This window comes from Salarias fasciatus, chromosome 17 (genome assembly GCF_902148845.1).
Source record: "Salarias fasciatus chromosome 17, fSalaFa1.1, whole genome shotgun sequence".
Lineage (NCBI taxonomy): Eukaryota > Metazoa > Chordata > Actinopteri > Blenniiformes > Blenniidae > Salarias > Salarias fasciatus.
This window is the reverse complement of record NC_043761.1, coordinates 7087851-7108641: the sequence shown is the minus strand read 5'-3', so window position 1 is coordinate 7108641 and position 20791 is coordinate 7087851. Positions and strand designations below refer to the sequence as shown.

At 46.8% G+C, this 20791-nt stretch overlaps 1 protein-coding gene across 14 annotated transcripts in view; it reads right to left on the bottom strand.

Annotated features, from left to right (window-relative positions):
- Positions 1-666: 666 nt before the first annotated feature.
- The window catches only part of sox5 (SRY-box transcription factor 5), a 204515-nt gene continuing 184390 nt past the window's right edge, over positions 667-20791 (bottom strand). For 8 of the 14 annotated variants that reach the window (XM_030113519.1, XM_030113518.1, XM_030113520.1 and 5 more), the window contains 7 exons: positions 19770-19934; positions 14225-14420; positions 9970-10145; positions 6861-6963; positions 6379-6552; positions 5023-5239; positions 3059-4076 (listed from right to left, as the gene is read on the bottom strand). In XM_030113519.1, the coding sequence (XP_029969379.1) occupies positions 3779-4076; positions 5023-5239; positions 6379-6552; positions 6861-6963; positions 9970-10145; positions 14225-14420; positions 19770-19934 (1329 nt within the window). In that variant the 3' untranslated portion in view covers positions 3059-3778. Of the gene's footprint in view, positions 4077-5022; positions 5240-6378; positions 6553-6860; positions 6964-9969; positions 10146-14224; positions 14421-19769; positions 19935-20791 lie in introns of all 14 variants that reach the window. The other 6 variants (XM_030113514.1, XM_030113516.1, XM_030113515.1 and 3 more) reach the window with 5 other exon arrangements.

The window sequence follows — 20791 nt, the reverse complement described above, 5'->3', positions numbered from 1 at the left end:
GAAGGTGGACTTCGCATAATTAGCACGTTGTTATGGAGATGATTGAGTCGTTGGGCGACGTACAGGCGGCGGCCGCCGCCACCGCCGCCGCGGCTCGCGATGTGTCACTCAAGAAAGGTGATATTTGAGGCTAAAATTAAACGTGAGGGTGGAAAACGTCGACGTGCACTGAAATGAGAGGTTTTAGAAGTGACTCTATTGAGTTTTGCTGATCTAAAAGTGTAAATTTCCGTTAAATAATAGTCCTACCTTACATTACCTTATTTCTTTTTAGAAATGATTAAAGGGATAATGCCAGCTGGCCGCAGGAATTCCTGTGAAATCTCCTCCAACACGACCGCTGACCTACTTCATTTGACCTTTTTGCTTTCATTATTCCCCCATAAACGAGTGCGGTTGCGTCCACTGAGCTCCCCATATCCACGGCACTCGCGCGAGCGCGCGCGCGGCCACTCGCTTAAAAATAAAGCGCGGCGTATTTATATGTTTGCGTGAAAGCGTCCGAGCTGTTAGAACCATTGTGTGAAGGCATGTGTGGACGAAAAAGAAGTGACCAGGACCAGCACAAGTTTTACTGAACACATTGCTGTCTTTATTAGAGCCTTGTCTGGCAGTAATACTGAAAAAAAGTGAACTTAGAACAGATGGTGGTGGCAGCCCACGGCTTTTTTTTTTTTTTTTTTTCCTGTTTTTCTTTATTTCTTTGATATTTTTCTTCATTTTTTTTGTGAGAGCACAGCGACTCTTGCTTTTCTGTGGCATGGATAACATCAATAAAAGAGACAGTAGGGAGAGAAAAAAAGAAATATACAACTTATATTACACTGTGTTATGAACAAAATATAAATCTATAACTCTATGTTATATTTACATAATTATCTTTCTTGATTTTTCAAGTTGAGATGGTAAGATATTTTTTTTTTTTGTTTACTTGTAATAATTCTTACTTTGTTTTGAGCTCCACTCATGACTTTGATTGTCTTAAATAATATCATCATTTTCATTGTCTTGATAGGGGGACAAACCTTGCCAGCAGGGATGATTTGATGTCTAAATGCCTCGCCCACCCTCATAAAAAAACACGGATCGATCCACTTAGTCCCCTCCCCCCCCCGCCTCTTTCCAGCATTGGGTTGAACAATGGTGTGATAACGGGGAGGGGGGGTTGGGGGTGACTATACAGCAAAATTAAGACCCAGAAGCTGGTTATGTGGCGCGTAGCGAACATCTATAGCGGGGGATGATTGTGGGGATCACCACGTGACGGCACACCTGAAGAGTAGTCATGGCTCCTGTAGCATCGCGTGGAGCTCAAACAAAGCAAAGGGCTCCTGATGACAAGGTAAAGATACTGTCGAGGCGCCCGGTCGGCTCACGCGCACAGCGGCACACCCTTGGCAGATCACGGTAAACACTGCTTTCCTATGATTATTCATTAAAAAAAAAAAAAAAAAAAATCACTGCTATCACAAAAAAAAAAAAAAAAATATGTACAGGGAAAAACAGAAAGGACAGCATCAGATTGGTTTGGTTTGTCATGATAATCTCTTCGTCGTAAATGTGTGACGTGCGGACGTGATTGTGTTTGTGCATGTACGTGTGGCGTGGATCCGGGCCAAAGGTGCTCCGCTGTGTCGCGGCGAGGCGGCCAGGCCCAGTAAACCGGGACGGGTCTCTCAGTTCACGGAAAACAGCTTCCAAAAAGAAACGAAACCGATTCCCAATGAGGAAAAAAAAAAAAAAAAAAAAAGAAAAAGAGAGGAAACTTCACATTATACATTATGATAATCATTACAAATAAAATTATAATAACAATAAAAAGTCATGTTCTTCTTTTTCTCTGACTGCGCAGAGGCTGAGTGCTTCTTAGAAATGGGTTTGGACGTGATAGAAAGGTCTTCAGCTCGGAGGAGAGCGAGGCGGCGAGTCCGGATGCTGTCCCAACTCCACCCGCCCGTCCCTCCGCGGGATTAATACAAAACAAACGCATTGAAAAAAGAAGGGGAACCCCCAACTGGGGGGGGAAACAAAAATTAAGGTAAAATGACAACTTTTTGTTTAGATCTAAATAACTAACAGCTAAATAGAATGCGTCATCGACTGTCATAGTTTCATATGGTCATAAAAACCCAATAAAGAGGAGAAAAATAAATTATACTGTACATAACTTACTAAACTTAGGAAACGTTGACCATCCTTAGAATTATTGTTAATAATATTATTAGACTAAGAGGCAGTTTGAAGAGAAATAATAAAATACAGAATTCAAATACAAACAGAAACACTGACTGGCTGACTTCACCTCGGCTTCGACCGCTGTGTCTCAGCAGGACGAACGTGATTGGAGGGGAGCGAGGAAACACTGACAAACAGAACAATAGTGTGTGTGTGTGTGTGTGTGTGTGTGCAGTAAATAACAGCAGCAGCAAGAGTTGCCTGTTTGTGTGTATGCGTCGCTTGTTTTCTTCAAGGGGAAGAGTGTTTGTCCTGTAAATGAGCACACTTGACACACGCTCCGACACACACACACACACACACACACACACACACACACACACACACACACACATGCACGCACACACACAGCGATAAGTCGTACTGATGTTTTGCCCTGGACGAGATCGAGATGAGAGGGACGGAGCGAGAAGGAAACTGCTGGATTGTCTCACAAACACAGTGCTTTTGTTTCTGCTCCTCGATGCCAGAGAGACTCCCGCACTTACACCCCCCAACACACACACACACACACACACACACACACACACACACACACACACACACACACCCTGAGAATCCGCTCAGAGTGGGACAGTCCACGCTGTGCTGGTCAGTCCTGGCTGGACTGTCCCGTTTGGATCCCAGAACAGGGGGAGGAAGGGACGGCGGGCTGTCACCAAAACACAGAGGGAGGGGAGGGGGGGGCGGGGGGAACCGCTGGCAGCAACACTGCCAGGCCCAAGAAGAAAACATATCTTTTTGTTAAAAATAAACGTCTGATGTCTTTCAGGTGCTTTACAACAAAAGGGTGGGGGGGAAAAAAAGAAATGTCTCTTTTTTCTATTATTATTCAAACTTGTAGCACAAAAACAACAAATCACATTCACAAGCCACTTATTGGCACCGTGTACCTGAGTGAGAATATTATAGAACCAAAGAACAAAAAAAGCTGTTTTTTTTTTTTTTTTTTTTAAAAGTGTCTCTTGATAATAAACAGGTCCGCCATCTTTAAAGTGTCGTCTGTTCGCCTTTGACAGGTCCACTTGTTAAAAGTTCTCCTTTTTTTTTTAAATTTTTCTACAAACAGGACTTGAAAGGTTGCTTTCTGAGAGCAGTCGGCAGTTCTCCTCACTCGTGGCGTCGCGCTCGAGACTCTCGCAGTAGTACTGGAACGTTTTCCCCCGGGCTCGGCGGTCGTCTTCGGGCCCCGCGGACACCAGCTCTGTGTAACAGTCAGTGTGAGTGACGGGTCCTGTGCTTCAGTTGATTGATCAGATGCTGGTATCAGGACTCAGGGAGGGGGGGAGGGGAAGGGGGGGGGGGGGGGGGGGGGGGGGCAGCTGGCTCTATTAAAAAGAGTCCATGTTAGTTAAAGAGGAACGGGGGAAGTCGGTGGCTTTTCGTTCTGGTGAAATTGTTTCTCAAGGTGATTGGCAAAAGAGAGTTTTCTTCCTGATTGGTTGGGTTTGGGTTTTTTTTTTGTTTTGTTTTGTTTTTAATAGTTTTTTTGTTTTTCCTGTGTGTGTGACATTTAACCAGCTGGGCGGGCGGCGAGGCCGCCCTATTGGGTGATGTGGTTCTCGTTGTCGCTGGCGTAGTCCGCCTCCTCGTCCTCGTAGTCGAAGTCGTCGTACACGTCGCCGTTGCTGTCGTCTAGCCGCAGCTCCTCCTCCTTGATGCGGGGCTCGTCGCCCTTCAGGCCGGTCACATGGGGGTTCGGGTGGTGGTTGGCGTTGGGCTCGGGGCTGCTGGACATGCTCGAGTGCTCGGAGGGCATCTGGGGGGAGGGCATTCCGGCCATGGAGAGGGCGCCGGGGTAAACCACGCCTGCCGAGGACAAGGGGAGCTGGCCTTGCTGCCTGTATACACACACACACACACACACACACACACACACACACACACACAGAGGGAGGGAGATTTCAGCATTTCAGTCAATTAAAAACCTGACTAAAAATACAGCAAATGTCACTGCTCCAACGGATCAAAATCCACAATCTCAAACCGACTGAATTCAATCCAGAACTAAATAAACTTTTTTTTTTTTTAAAGGAAAAATGTTAAATTTCTTTTTTTGTTTTTCTTTCCGGCAAACGTACAGACAACTTCTCTGTACCAGCTGTGCTTTTTAAGGCCAGGAAAGACTTGATTTGACCTTTTAAAAAGAGCAAATATCAAGCGAAATCCTGCAACCCTGAAACATCTCAATGTCTAAAATAACTACATTTTCTAAGAATTCTTTTTTTTTTTCCAAAACAGAATCAGATAATGTTGCTACGACTAGTTGAAGAGGCCCTAAAACAGTGTTTTCATAACCTTCTGAGAAGGCAAAAGTACGTATTGTTATGGAAAAACAGAGTTAAAAAGTACACACATACACACACATTCACACTACTATTATAGTGATAGAGTAATATATTTTTACATTTTTAATCACTCAATTAATGTCCACAAATATCTACCTAAGAACAGAAGTAAAGTGGAAATCATTTGTTTATTGACATCTCTATTAACTGCCAGCTTTGAGAAATATTGAATTAGTGTGCTTTTAAAAAAGAGACATGGCCGAAGAGCATGAAGTTGTCACAGTGTAACTGTTTTCTTTGACCTAACAAATTAAAAAAAACACTAGAAAACCACCAAAGATAAAAAAAAAAAAAAGGAAAAATAACGTGGCAATTAATTCCACTATATACTGTATTCGTTGGTTTCGATGTGTTAAAAATGAACTATTCAGCTGTGCGAATAATTTCAAATCTGGATTGGAACGAGTCAAATCTCGCTGTCGTCTCTTGGCTCCCTCACCCCACACTGAAGTATTGTCTCATCTCCTGCCTGCGGGACCTCATGATGGCTTTGTACTCGCCAATGCGCAGCTTCTTGCCGTCCACCAGGCAGGTGCGTTTGGGCCGCGGCTTGTACTTGTAGTCGGGGTACTTTTCCAGGTGCTGCTTGCTGAGGCGCGCCTGCTCCTCGTAGTACGGCTGCTTCTCCAGGTTGGTCATGGCTTTCCAGCGCGAGCCTGGATGGGAAAAAGAAAAAAAAAAAAAAAAAAAAACTATCATCAGTGACAATAATGATCAATTTAGGCTCTTTCAAGAGAGAGAGAGAGAAAAAAAAAAAGAGGCTACAAAGAGCCGAGACAGACAGTTGTGAAAATGCAGCATGAAAAACGGCAAAAGCAGCGAGCGTGTAATAAGCCGGTAAAACGGGTCGTGATCGTTTTAACGGCGACCGGATGATAAAGATCAGTCCGAAGTGATTCAAACGGAGCGTGTATATCGGCGACGGGCATCAGTTACGCCGCGAGTGTCTGCGTGGCTCACATGTACATGCCGACACCGCATTTAAAGAACACTTTCACACATCTTACAGACACACATACACACACACACACGCACGCGCGCGCGCACGACGGTTTCGCCCGGAAAGAGACGGCGGAGGGAAAAAGGGGGTTAATGAGGGGAGCAGCGGGGACGACAGGTACTCATCTCCGCTAATGAGGACTTCACTTAACCTGCTGTCATCTCTCCCGGCTCGCTCTCCGCTCATACATTTGTCGTATCAGTTCCCCCGCATGTGTGTGTGGGTGTAATCTTGAGCATGTCTTCCCCCTGTGTGTTTCATATCTGGTCTGAATTTGCACTTGACTACTGTATGTTTAATGGGTAAAAGCTGTCAGCACTTGGCCGTTCTCTCTCTCTCTCTCTCTCTGTCTTTCTCTCTCTGTGTTCTGCGATCTGTTAGCAATCGAGAGAAAGAGAGAGGGAGAGAGAGAGAGAGAGAGAGAGAGAGAGGAGGCTTATTAAAACCAGATTTCCCTGTGTTATAAAACGCTTAGGAGCTCTTTAAAATGTCAGGGCCGATCCCGGCGGTCTGGGGGAAATGTCAGGCGGCCTTGCGCTGCTTGTTTAATGCATAATGAATTATATCATCATTTGTCGGAGCCGCGCTCTCCCCAGCCGTTCATTAACAGCCGCTTACACAATGCCACCGCTTGTAAAGAAATCACTACGAGTGTGTATTGTGTGTGTGTGTGTGTGTGTGTGCGCGAGCGAGCGGGGAAATCCGCAGATCTTCCTCTCGTTATTCAGATTAGGTGATGAGGGCAGGACGGAGGCGCCCGTCACTCAGACGATGTGCGTCTGGATTGTTTTTTACCGAGGATCTTGCTGATGTTGGAGTTGTGCATGTCGGGGAAGGCCTGCAGGATCTTCCGCCGCTCGTCCTTGGCCCACACCATGAAGGCGTTCATCGGCCGTTTGATGTGCGGCTCGCTGCTGCTCCGACCTCGAGCCTCGCGGAATATTCTGGAGTCGGACACGCTGGGGGAGCCTGCGGAGGGGGACGAATTCAGGAGTGATCAAGTTAAATCAGTGTTTTTTTTTTTCTTTTTTGAAACAGAAATACACACTTGAGTGAAGAGTGTGAGTGACACTCCTGCTGAACGTGGTCGTATTGTGAGTGCACTCATGCTGCGTTGTGTTTGTGCTTCATATGTCATTCAGCTCCTTATTTTTATTCAAAATGAAAAAAAAAATCACACTTTTTTTTTTTTAGCTGAATTGCAGCGTGCCTGAACTGTGTGTGTGTGTGTGTGTGTGTGTGTGTGTGTGTGTGTGTGTGTGTGTGTTTGTCCCTACCGTCAGACTCCCCGCTCATGGTGAAGTCCAGCATGGCGTGGCTGAACTTGTCCTCCGCCTGCTGCTTCAGCTGTTGACTCAGACTCTCCAAGGCAGCTTTGTCCTAAACAACACAAACAGTTCACAGTTGCGGTCGGTCAGCAACTGAGTCACACACACACACACGCACACGCACGCACACACGCTGCGAATATATGAATGAATGAATGAAGCCACAGATCTGTAGTAAAACCAAACAACTTCTCCTTAAAAACGCAGACGCCGCCGCCGCAAAACCAGCTCTGAAGGGTTAATATCAGAAATAAGAGGCGACTCTTTATTTGTCTTCAAGGAAAAGATGTGATAGAAGAAGAAAAAAGCAAGTAACAAAAAAAGAAAATGAAAGTGAATAAAAACGATTCACATCCAGAGGGTGGGGGGGAAAAAAAAAAAAAAAACTACACCAGTGAGAGAGATGATTTCCATAGTTTGTGTTTTGGTTCATTCCAGTGTCACTTTGCGGAAATGTTAATGTCAGCCTCAAATTGTTTGAGTGCTGGATGCCCGCATGCTTCGACACACATCTGTGTGTACGTTTGCATGTGCAAGAATGTCAATTACATTTACTCCTATTTGGATGTTTACCGCTTTGTGTGAATACCCCAGTATTATAATGTGTGTGTGTGTGTGCGAGTGTGTGTGTGTGTGCAGCGACTCCTGGCAGCCACCTGCGCGAGTGGAGTGCCGCGGCTCGCCTCTCTCTTGCAGAGGCCCCCGAGGGTCGACGCATTAGAGAGAGAGAGAACGGGAGAGTGCGGCGCGGACGAGAGCGAGGCCACGCCGCACGGCCCCCTGGGTATTTATTACAACCAATAAAAGGCTGATTTACTGAGCATTTACATGCTTAATGCAAGCAGCCGGAGCACTCGGCGGACTTGACTACGGAAGAACACACACACACACACACACACACACACACACGCCCGCACACACACACACACACGCTGCAGTGCGCCAATGTTTTACAGTTTAATTATACGATTAGGAGCGCTACCCAAAACACTGTCGTCTTCTAAAACAACCTTCCAAAAAGTGTCCCTCTCCATTTACATGTGACCCTGACGAGCTGGCTGGCTGGATGGAGGGAGGGAAGAATGATAATGAAATGCATTTTCTCTGTTTTTAGTCCAATAGAGTTTAATTGTTAGAGATAATTCCCCCCTAGATTGGTATAAATAGACAGGAAGGGACGAGGGAGGCTGAAAGCAACGCACACGCAGGAAACAAATGTTTTTTGTTCCCTTTTCAAGCAGTTCACAAGTATATTTTATTTTTTTTTCCTTTTCGAATTTTAATGTGTTTATAAATGCACAATTACCAGCCAATGGGCTTGAGATATTCAATCATTTTGTACGTACATCAAAAAATATTTGGGGAATTTTCCTCATTTGGCACAGATGAATGGCTCATTGAAACCCCGTTCCAGGAAAAAGAGAGCACAAAATGTGCCTCACACTTTCAGATTTTAAGATTAAATGTGCTCTTTGAAATGACTTTACGCAACGCGTGCGTGTGTGTGTGTGTGTGTGTGCGTGCGTGAGGCAGAGATGAAGACGAACAGGGAGACGGAGTGGATGACAGCGTAGTCTGACATTAAGCCCCGGTACAGTACATGAGAAAAGTGGATTGAATGGCTGACACTGGAGCCAAGACACAAAGTAGCGACAAAACTAATCCTGCCAGTGTGTCAAAGACGTGACACTGTTGTATCCCGAACGCCGGCGAGGGATCGCCGGCTTCTCCCCCGCGCTGCACAAAGCCAGGGGGACGAGGGAAGAGGCGCCGGCGCCAGCGCGCAAACGTGGGGGGGGGGGGGATATAAAAAAAAAAATAAAAAAAAAAATCATAGTCACTTCTTGTATTTAAACCTAGATCAAAATAAATCATTCTAACAAAATGGTTTGAAAAAATAATTCTGTAATTCCTTTTTTTTTTATTTGTTTTATTTTAAAAATTTAGTATTTCAAGAAGAAAATGTACAAATATTAACACAATAAATAATAATTAATCTCTTTCATTATTGTAGTCCATTTTAAAGTCACAAGAAGAAAAATTTAAACTAATTTCTTAACATTTTTAAAATTTTGCAAATTAATAAGCAAAAAAAAAAAAAAAGGAATTTTTACCATTCTTTCTTTAAGAAGCATCTGGAACAGACTATAAAATATGCTCCCGTGTTTCCTCTTTTCTCAGGGGAATTGCTCAGAAAACATAAATACTCACTGACAAAAGCACGTAAACAAGTAACGTATAAATGAAGGAGGATTTTACTGAAAATGTCGGGTGTAAATGAGCAAAATGAACCTGGTGGAATCTGCCGATCAGTGTTTGACTGCCTGAAACACGTCTTGTGAAAGAGTGAGAAAAAGGAAGAAAGAGAAAGAGACAGATAGAGCTGTTGAATGTCAGCGGTGCAGATGCTTCAAGCACACTGTTTGTGTGTGTGTGTGGATCTGTGTGTGTGTGTGTGTGTGTGTGTGCGTGCGTGCACCAGCTGACTCCCAATGTGTTTAACAAATAACCACAATTTAGCCACGCTGCCGAGGAGCCGGCGCCGTCATTTCACATTACCGTCTCTTTGACGCTCCGCTCTGCCACACACACACACACGTACGTACACTGAACGCGCACAAACAAACACACACACACACACACACACACACGCGTGCGCGCAGCCCTGCAGTGCGCCTCGCAGACACACTCATTACCTCCGCGACGCTGCTGGTTTTACCTTATCTGGCCCTGTTTAGCTTCAACACATTTCAGCGAGTACATTGTACACCGATTTACCTCCTACATGGTGCAGCAGGGATGGCATATGGCAAGACAAATTATTACACACACTGACAATGAGACCGTACCGCTCGGGACGACTTTGGAGACTTGAGTGGATTTATATATTTTGTCTTTAGAATATAGAATCCCTTCCTTTTTCTTGTTCTTCTTTTTTTTTTTTCACCCAGGATAAAATATACTGATCTTTATTTATTTCTGAAGGGGGCTCCCACACATGTTTTGAACGAAAATCTGCATTTTATCACGCGCAGCAGGAGTTCCGAGCGCGGCGTACCTTGTCTGAGCGTCCGTTGTTGAGGCTGAGGTTGCTGACGGCGGCCACCTTGGCGTCCAGGACCTGCTGCTCTCTCTTCAGCTGCTCCTTCATCTGCCGGGCCTCGGCGAAGGCCTTGGTCACGGCCTCGTGGTCGTTCAGGTAGGCGGTTGAGGACAGTGACGACAACAAGTCTGCTGAGGCGCAGACGAAGGCGAGCACATGGGGAGACGGGGGGAGAGAGAGAGAGAGAGAGAAAAGTCAGTGGCAGGACGCTGGAGAGAGAGAAAATCTACCTGAAACTGAAGCTGAGAGTTTGTGAGTCGAATACAAGATGAACTGGAATAGCATTTGCTTTTACAGTTGAGCAAATAAACATGTCTCTTTGTGTGCATGCGTGTGTGTGTGTGTGTGTGTGTGTGTGTGTGTGTTTGTGGTTTATTTTTGGGTTGCTGACAGGAGCTTTTCATCCAGAATAAATCTTCTCCTGAACCATGAGGTAAAGACATTAACATACACTTGATGAGGGGAGTTTGCCGGGGCATCTGTGTGTGTGTGTGTGTGTGTGTGTGTGCGTGCCTAACTCGCACACACTGACCATTTGATTGTCGAGCTGGGCGTGTGAGTCAGAGCGTGCCCCCTAGCCAGAGTCGCTACAAGCTGCCCACCACCTCCCCACCTGCTGTCACGCACACACACACACATTCAGAATAGTATAAACAGCCACTCTCTCAAGACCTTGACCGCTTAAAACACACACACATCTGACAGATCCGTCGCTTTTCATCCGAGCCCACGCAGCTCCACTTTGAAGCGAGGTGGCCAGATGACTCTTATTACAGCTCAAAAGTCCTGCTAATTTCCCCAGTTGAGAACATCTGCTCCGCCGCCGCGCAAAGATCACGTCTCTCCCGTCGCCTATTATTCGTATTATTTCTGCGGCTTAGCCTCCGAAGAGGCGTCCGAGGCATCTGCTCCGACCGCGGTGCGTGCGTGCGCGCGTGCACGCGCGGGAGTCGGTGCGCGCCGCCGGGCTATCGCCCCTCTCGATCAGCCGGGTTAGTTCTTAACAAAGAGCCGCGGCGGGCTTACCAGGCCTTTATCTGCGCTAATCCGCACCGCTAATGCCATCTCAGGCCAGATTACCAGCTTCAGATTGGTAATGACAGAGCTGTGAACTCTTTCAGAAGTCATAACCGGAAAATCTGGATGCGAGCGGAGCCAACAACAAAAACCGCGTGGGGGTGGCGGTGGGCGGCGGCGGCGGGGCAGGGGGGGTTGAGGGAGGACAGAGGAGAGGGCGACGGAATCGGGTGGCAGTCGATTTTAATCTGGAGTCCAAAGAGAGGGGAGGGGGGGGGGCTGATAGATATTCTTGCACACATGATTGTGTGTGTTGCTTAAAGTGACAGAAATGCCAACCATCCAGACAAGTGAATGTGACCCAGATAGGGGTGTGTGTGTGTGTGTGTGTGTGTGTCAGGGAGAGGGTATCTTTTTCCTTCTCTTGGTCGCTGTACCAACACAGGAGTGTTTTTTTTTTTTTTTTTTCCCCCCCTCTCCCTTCAGACAGACGGAATACTTTTTGGAAAACACAGAAGCAGGGGAGGGGGGTTTCGGGGGAGCGGCAGCATGCTGCGAAGACAAAAGTGTGATGGAGGTGGACGTTACAGGCGTTGACAGCCCTTCGGTTCGGTTTGAGACGTGGAGATGGACGTACGACGGGGCGAAGAGGGAAGAAGAGCACGCCTGAAGGACGAGGGGCGTCAAAACAGGACACTGTGGCGGAGTGATCACACTCTTTAAACTCATTTCTCTGGTATAAACAGAAGCGGTGAATCTAAATTAGACGAAGAGTGATGTCTTTTATTTATTGGGTGAGCAGCATTTTGAAGCTGCAATTATAATTTTTCATAAATTTGTTGCAATTATACAATTTCAGAAAATAAACCATGATTCAAAGATACAATACGAGTAAAATATTAGAGAAAACAGGAAGAAAAGAAGTTATTTGCTAATATTAAGTGTTTCAAAGCACTTTATTTATCTCATTAAAGAAAGGAGGGTAAATTCAGTGGTTGTTAATTTTCCCACCACATGAATTCACAGCCAGGCTCACTTCCCACATCAGAAACAACCACGCCGAACGCGTGTTCACGTTCACTTGCCCCTTCCCTCCGCTGAGAACCCCGCCGCCGGACTCCTAACACCACTCTAGACTGCAATATCGGCGGCGCCGGGTGACCGGCGGCTAAACTCAGCGCCGGCAGATGGGACAGCGAGCCCCCGGCGTACCGGGGATCTGACACGCTGGTCTCCCAGGCGCTCGTAATTCAGCGGGGATCACACACAAACTTTAAACACTGTAATCCATTTTTCTGAACAAAAAACATCTGGGACTGAAAATCCACTAATCTGATATTAAATCCGGCGATTTGTTGAAAAACAGTGAGATTAGCCAGGAAGTCAGGGAGAGAGAGAGAAAAAAAAAATGACTAACTGCCTATTGCATAGGAGGAGGAGGAGGTGGTGGGATTGTGTGTGTGTGTGTGTGTGTGTGTGTGTGTGTGTGTGTGAGCCTTTGTGTGTATTTGACTGTGCGTTTGAGTGTGTGCGCTGTCATTGTGTCATTATTGCTGGGTGTTTGCGCTGTCCTGGCTCATGTAAGAGGCTTGTCTAATCTCATTGGTGATACCTCCTGTCTGTCATGCACTCCTCTCTTTATTATTCCCCCGCTTCATTGCTTGTAAAAAAAAAAAAAAAAAAAAGTGCTAATCCCTCTCTCCCTCTCTCTCTCTCCCTCTCTCTCTCTCTCTCTATCCCCTCACTCCTCTGTCTCTCTGTCTCTTTCAGTCACTAATAAACACATAACAATGAAGCAGCCCCGCGGGCAAATAGCGACACGCAAGAAAAACACAAACACACTAATTATAGCCTGTTACATATGTGTAATATTTGAACTATCAGCGTTGCGTGAAAAATGGATTAGGAGTACAAAATAGTGATTCATTTATGTCATATTTTATGTATGGGTGCATATGGCCGGGTATGATTATGGCACTGGCACTCGCAACAATGGCACCACTGCGAGGAAAACACTGTTCCTGTCACTGTCACGATGACTGTTTCCTCCTGTGAAGTTTATCGTCACTGTCGGTTCCACATTTTAACAACTTTTTTACTGCAGGTGTGTTTATTTGGGGGAAAAAAAAACCCGCTTATTTCTGCAGTTTTGATCAATACATTTACGTAGAACAACTGGTGAAGCACGATAGAATTATTTTAGATGTTATGCTGTTAAATAAACAATAAGGTTTTTCCGATTTTACGAATTTTATAACCAGTTATACACTGACAACAAGTATATTTTTGGTCATTAGTGCATCAGTGAGCTGAACGGCCTCGCTTCTCCATGAGCGGCTCCTCAGGCGCGTTTTCAGCAACTTCACTGGTGCTTTGCAGTTATTAACCCTTAAAGACTTGAGGCATTATTTAGACTCTTTTATTATCATTTGTGGATTTTGTGCAGTTTCCGCTTTCGAGCCACATGACTCAATCGGTCTTGATCGATTGTGTGATCTAAAACACATTAAAGTCACATCTGATGCGAACAGAAGAATTTCATATTTGTTGCTCAAGGTCTCAGTGGGTTAAGGTGCAAAAAAGAGAGAATTGACTGTATCTGAACCCGACTATCAGAAGGATGCATGTTGATATTTATATTTCTACAACACTGACTGTCAATCTCACAAGAATGCATCTCAGATGTCGTGGCGTAAAAGTGCTGCAGAGAGTGGCGCATCCCTCCAGTCCCTCTACGTCCTTCTGCTCAATGATTTCTGACAAGAGGTGGGAGAAAATCAATTATCCTCTCGTGTTGATCCAAGCTCCTTCACCAGCAAAACACATCAAATCAATGTATTTTAAAATCTAATGCAAGGCCGCTAAATCTCATCTCAGGGAAAACTCCTGCACTTGACTCTGAACTCCCACGTTAACAGCGCACACGTTTGTCTCGCGACGCGGCGAATTTGGACCGAGTGCTGGACGTTGAAATATTTGGGGTTTTTGTTTTTTTTTTTATTGCTACTGGGACTGTGGATTAAGAGAACCTTTTACTACAGTCTTCACAACAAGTGGAGTAACAAAGCAAAGAAACATTCTTTCTTTTAATATATTACAGCAGATACTAACATAACCATAACAGTCCAGTTGGTTTGTTCTTCTGCCTTACCTGTGGTGTGAATGTGTGTGTTGAACATCTAAATCCACTTACCTATTGAGCTGACTCTCGCCGGTGGTCCACCAATGCTGGAGGGGGCAACGCTGTGCTTCATGGAGCCGGCAGGGCCCAGCTTGGTGGCGGCAGCAGCAGCAGGGACCTGTGGGGAAGTTGGGGGGGAGTTGGGTGACTTGCTCTCGGATGCCTTAGGCTTGGCCGACAGGTTCAGTGGCTGTGCACCCTCACTGTCCTGCAAAAACCAAAACAGCACAGTTTCGCCTGCTGTGACCACCGTCAGGAATCTGGAGGTGGGAGGGCGGGGGTCGGGGACCCCCCGCCCTCCCTTCAAACCGCTCGCAAATGGAGGCTTTAACACTTGCCCATGCAGAGAAACATCTGAGGCAAAGCCCGGCGGGGCGGATGACAGGGTGCATGCCACTGCCCAGGGACGGTACACAACCAAACACTGCTGCAAACCACTGACATTCACATGCAGAGTGACCGGCGTCCCGAACCGCGCCGGGCGGGAGCAATTCATGCAAATGCACGTGCACACTCCACATGCGGCGAACATGCACTGTCACACTGCTTCAAACAAGGCCGACGACAAGGGCAACGGCCGAAAAACGCGCGAGGCGGAGAGCTTCAAACCCACAGCGGACTGCTCCCCTCTCGCAGTGAGTAACACCTCCCTCTGACGGCGCGAGAGTCTGCAGACGCCGCCGCGGCTCAAAGTATCAGACAGCAGACACAACGGCCAACTGTCCTGTCACTTCAATGTGCACTTGGTCCATTAGGAGGAGGGGACCTTCATGGTCGTGAACATGTGAACGAGTGCGCCGGGCAGCACTTTCTGCCTTGGAGGCAGCCACACGTGCGCTCACGAGCCGCCGCTCTGAACAATCAATACAGCCTCTGAAGAAGCAGGGGGAATTTTTTTTTGTTTTGTTTTGTTTCAGGCTCATGTCGGTAATGTTACCAGCTTCGCTCCTGTCGCCGTATTGGCCGACACACGCCACGCACACAGATCGGCATGCGGACCCCTGCGCCACGCCGGGGGCTGTTATCACGTTAATCGTCATGGCAACATCACCCCTGCCGATGACCTAATCCAATCAGGGGGAACCTCCGAGGGTCACATGACAGGAAGGGAGGAATTAGATCGCAGAGGGGCCAGATGTACACAGACCACTCTGTGTAATTAAAACTCCACAATTAAAAGCCAGACACAACATGGGGGCAAGGGACAGCTTAATGGGCCAGCCAGTTAAAGACACTCCACAACAGTGTCAAACCCGGGCGTCAGAATTACACTTTAGTGGCTGTTTCTGAAACCACACGGACGTGTGAAGACAACTCTCAGCATCACAGGTGTGGCCCCATTGTAGTGGAATGTATACCTTTAAGCAGAACAGAAAAGAGACATTATTTGCCTTTATTTTCTGGTCATTAGTGTAATTGCTGCTTAGGCGGAGAAGAAACCGGCATACAGTGGGATCCAAAAAGAGGGAGAGCATTGTCTGTCTGCGCGTGCGTGCGAGTGCGCGTGTGCGGTATATTCACTCATTAAGGCCGACTTTTCCTGATTCCCACTCCTTGAGTCGTACTAAGCCTTATGAGCCCCTCACAACTCAATTAAACCCTTCCAATTAAGCCCCTACATGTGTACGCGCCCATGCGTGTGTGCGATCACCACTTAGCGTGTGTGTACGTGTGTGTGCGTGCCTGTGTGAGGAGGCCTAACCGGATTGTCCTTCATTAGATGGGTGTGGAGGGGGGGAGTGATGCGGTGGGGTAAGACAACGATGTCTTTCTAAACAGACAGAGGACCTCCAAAGATGCCTTTAGTCAAAGACAATGGGCCGGAGAAGAAGAGGAGAGAAAGGAGGAAACTGAGCGGGATCTTCTCAATCCTGACCCATATTATGGTGGGCTTTGGCTGGGAACGCGTTTGAATATTTATTACAAATAGATAATGCCTCCGCCTCTTGTACAGTGGATGGGGGAGTTTCCTCTTCGCGCCAAGCCAAATCCTGCGGTGGGAAGGTGGCCAACCTGCATTATGCCAGTGTGGAGGAATTAGTTTAGACAGTGGAGCTGAGAGGCTTGGACTGAGTTGTTTGTGTGTGTGTGTGTGCGTGTGTGTTCGAGTGTGTGTGTGTGTGTGTGTGTGTGTGTGTGTGTGTGCATGCGAGGCCTCTAAAGCCTCTGAAAGGCTTGGAGTCTTGAATTAATACAATTGCTTTTGTGTCTCTCTTGGCTGATGAAACAGTCTCCAGCTTTGAGACCGAAAACATGCAGAGTGACAGCGAGAGCCAGAGGGACACAGAGAGATGGAGAGGAAGCAGAAGGGGAGAGATAATGTGTGTGTGTGTGTGTGTGTGTGTGCGTGCGCGCGTGCGTGCGTGTGTGTGGGCTGTATTTCACTTCTGCCGACGCCGACATGTGAAAGCGACATCAGGGTTCTGCATCTTATCACGGGAGCTGACGGTTCAATTAACAGGACAAGTGTGTGTGCCGCTGCTGTTTATCCCAGTCAAGTCTGCACACACGCGCGCGCGCATGCACGCGCGCGTGTGTGTGTGTGTGTGTAACTGTGTGTGTAGGTGTGTGAAGCTGTGGCCGTGTCAAGACCCTCAAATGTGCCGCCCTCTCTTTGTCTCTCCATCTTCCCTCCTCGCTTCCTCTCCTTCCAGCTACAAGCGACTGTGTGGATATTAATTATATTGTCATATCAAATTGTCTTAGACAGTGGAGGACACAGAGTGGGCAGACATGCCACTGCTTCTTACGTGGCAGCGTTTCAACTTAACTCCTCGCGTATAAAAATACACATCACATTTTTTTTTTCTTTCATTTGGAGCGAATAGTCATGATTGTTTGTTGTTTTTCTTTTTTTTTCTTCTTCTTCTTTTTTTTTTTTTTTGCTTCTAATATTTTTAATTAATTGGAACAGGCCTGTTCCCTCGACACGATTCATCAGATTAAAAGAATTATTCACTTTCCTGCAGCGTCTGAAATGTGAGGCTTTTCACTGGAAAGTCAGTTTTAATGGATTAGATGAAACCCTTTGGTAGCCCTTTTAAACCTTACACTTTTATGGATATCCAGGCTCATAAGAGCACACAAAGTGCCAGTGTATATCCTCTTTTATGCGGCGAGAGCTCGGACATTGATTTGAAGCATTAGAAGACAAATCCAAATCCTTCAATCAAGTACAAACAGCAAAACCGCACACAAGTAGTGAAAGTATAGTTTATACTATAATATCCAAATGTTTAAAGATGATTTTAAGAATTCTTTTGCATATTTGAACTGTAATATGATAATATATTGACATATTTTATGTAGATAATCAGCATATTTGAATTAGAAGCCATACAATTGACAAGAAATGTCATTACCTTATCTGTAAAATGCAGTGAAATAGAGTCATAGAGAAGAGAGAATTCAAAATTCACTTTGCTAAGCCGATTAAGTACACTTAGGTTAGTTTAGCCGCTGCGTGCATGTGATGCATATCAGCGAATGGGCTACATATGGTGCACAATTTCCAGCGCGCCACTGTCCGGGTCTGCATGCGTGCCTGCCTACATCTGCAGACCCACTCTTGCATATATGAAAACTGCATGTCGGCAGCAGTGATTCGAGCATGTGTGTGCGTGGGTGTGAAAAGTGACTGCATGGTTCCGAGCTGGTGTCTTGTTCTACACCTGTGTGTTGCGTGTGCGCATTTTGGAGCCGGCGCGTGTGTCCATGTCTCACCCGAGGGTAAAGCACTTAAGCGGTGTGCGCCCGAGTCCAAACAGCTGTGAGCAGAGGCAGGCGGTGGGCCTTTAAATGACTGGAGACCAGAGATGGAGCCCACAGGGGGAGCGCACCTCTGAAATATACATGTCACTCGGCCAGAAGGAGAGACGGACGAAAAAGAGACGGTGTGAGGCAAGAAAAAAAAATAAAAAAAATGAGGGAGGATGCATTAGTGGCGAGTCTGAAGGAAAGAAAGAACGAATGATAGAAAGAAAGTATCCTTCAAAATGTCTCTAATCTTTGTCAACAACTCAGTGGTCAGTCGGGTATTTTGGCTCCACAGGGACTGTCGGGGTCCAGGTTGGTCCACTCCCCAGTCGGCCTCTCCCGCTGGATGGGGGGGAGGCCATTACGACTCCCCACTTTCCCTCCACCGCAGGCCGCAGCACTCGCCTGTCAGCCCAACTCCATATATATGGTAATAAGATGTGTGTGACAGTGCGGCGTGATGTGTGTGTGTGTGTGTGTGTGTGTGTGTGTGTGTGTGTGTGTGTGTGTGTGTGTGTGTGTGTGTGTGTCCTGTTGGAGATGTAGGGAGGGGCTGATGGACAAGAGAGCAGTAGTACAAGCTCTGAGGTCAACCACAAGCTTTAATCTGAGCCATGAGCCACTCCCAACAGTAAGAGTGTGCGTGCGTGTGCACATGCACACGCGTGTGTGTGTGTGTGTGTGTGTGTGTGTGTGTGTGTTTGTAGAGTGAGCTCTTTTAACTTAAGAACCTTGTGGAGGAAAGGAGTGAGGATGCAGAGGGTAAAAGTCGTAAAGGAAAGAGTGCATAAAGGGGACAGAGCATCATATGAAAGTAAAATGGAAAAAAAAAAAGAAAAGGAGATCAGGAAAGAAGAGAAAAGTAAAGGGATTGAAATGAAAGAGAAGAAAGTTGAGGCACTTCTACATTTTAAAAAAAAAGTGAAACTCAAATCTGAATTCAGATTGTCAAACTCTGCAAGATTATATGTTTGTCTACATAAATCCGTGTATGTGTGTGTGTGTGTGTTTGTGATTGACTGCTACATTTGTGGGGGGTCATATAGTGGACAGAGGATGGCTGGAGGCATGGGGTTATGCCAGTGTGTGTGTATGTGTGTGTGTGTGAGCAGGGGGAGGTGGTCAGGGTCCCAAAGCCAGACCAGATATTCATAGAATTCCACTTGGATGGACACAAGGCCCCCATTGGGCAGCCAGCCGAGAAAACTGCAGAAACACCAATACATCCTCGAATCTGCCGCCGCCACCAGACGCCAGCTGGAGTTCAGCGGTAAAGTTGAAGAGTCTGATTTTTGCGGAGGCGGGGTGACTGGGGGCTTTGTTGAGGTGTGGGGGGGGGGCGCCGTTCGAGGGGCGCGTCGCTGCTCGGGACACTTGTTTGATAGGCGGGTGGAAAAACAAGAAGCAAAGCAAGAAAGAGCCAAACAAGCTTCACACACACATAGACACACACATTTTCACTTCATGCAGCACAATCCTGTTCACATCGTTCAATCACTAAAAGTTCAAGCTGCATACAGAAAAGTCAGATCTGGCTGTGACTGATCTCAAAAGAGACCGATTTTAGAAAACTGTGACAATATTTCTACTTTTTGAGAGAGAAAAAAAAACTAAACTTGTTTGAAATATTGGAAGTTCAGTTCCAGCCAGAAGTAACTTGAAATTTGAATATCTGAGATATTAACAGATCTGCATCTTCTGAAACAACATTGCATTGTGGGAAACACAGACCAAGCAGCATTGTTGGCCGGATTTTAAGCGCACACACACACACAGACACACAGATGTGTTTTGTCCGTACCTTGGTCTTGCTTGGCGGCGGGGAGCTGCGGCCCTTGTCGCTCTGCGAGTGTGTGTTGGTGGGTGGGGAGTGTGTGCCCAGGTTGGCTTGAGGTGGGAGGCTGCCTCCGTGCTGCTTGGCCCCCGGGGACACCTGCATGGCCGCCAGCTGGGCGGCGTACAACTGCTGCAAGGTGGGAGAGACAGGTAGAGAGCAAGAGAGAGAGAGAGAGAGAGAGAGACAGGGGAGGAGGAGGAGGAGAGGAGCGAAGGGTGGGGCAGGAGTGGGGAGAAGGAGAAGAAAAGGATGACATGAATAAATGAATACTTGAGAGCGCGTGCACACGCACACAAAAAGAAAGAGAAAAGGCGGCTAAAAAGCTCTGGAAGCAGAGCCCATTAGCGGCGCGGCCTCTGTTTGTGTGACAGAGAGAGAGAGAGAGGGACATCTCTACTGTCAACCGACCCCCCCCCCCCATCCGCCAACCCTCACCCCCCATGGGAGAAGCGCTAACAGCCTCTCTCTCTGACAGGCCCCAGAAGATGGCCATGTCCCCTCCAGGTGCATCGTGGGAGAAAGAGGCAAACATCGCGGCTATCGAGGTCACACCGGAGAGCGCGGCTCCCGCTCAAGGTGAAAAAAAAAGAAAGAAAAAGTGACGATGGAGGAAGAGACGCGGACAGAAACGAGAGAGAAACGGAGGGAGAGAGAGGGAAATTTGTGACGCCACATGCCAGATGGGACATGCCAGAAGTGTGTGATGTTTTTAGTGTGTCGGCAATAAGACACAAAACCACACACAAATGCAAGAAAATAGGGCCAAAATAAAGATAAACTGATTGTATAACTGCCATGGGAAGCAGGGAAGGGGGGGAAAAAAAAGCTTCCCTATTCTTATTTATGTATTTAATTAATTTCCAATTAAATAAAAGCATTATGGTGTGAGCTGCTATGGTGTGAACATACTCCGGGATATATTTATGCAATAGCATTGTATCACACAAAACAGTCTCTGGCCGGTATTTCCACAGCAACAGACACGG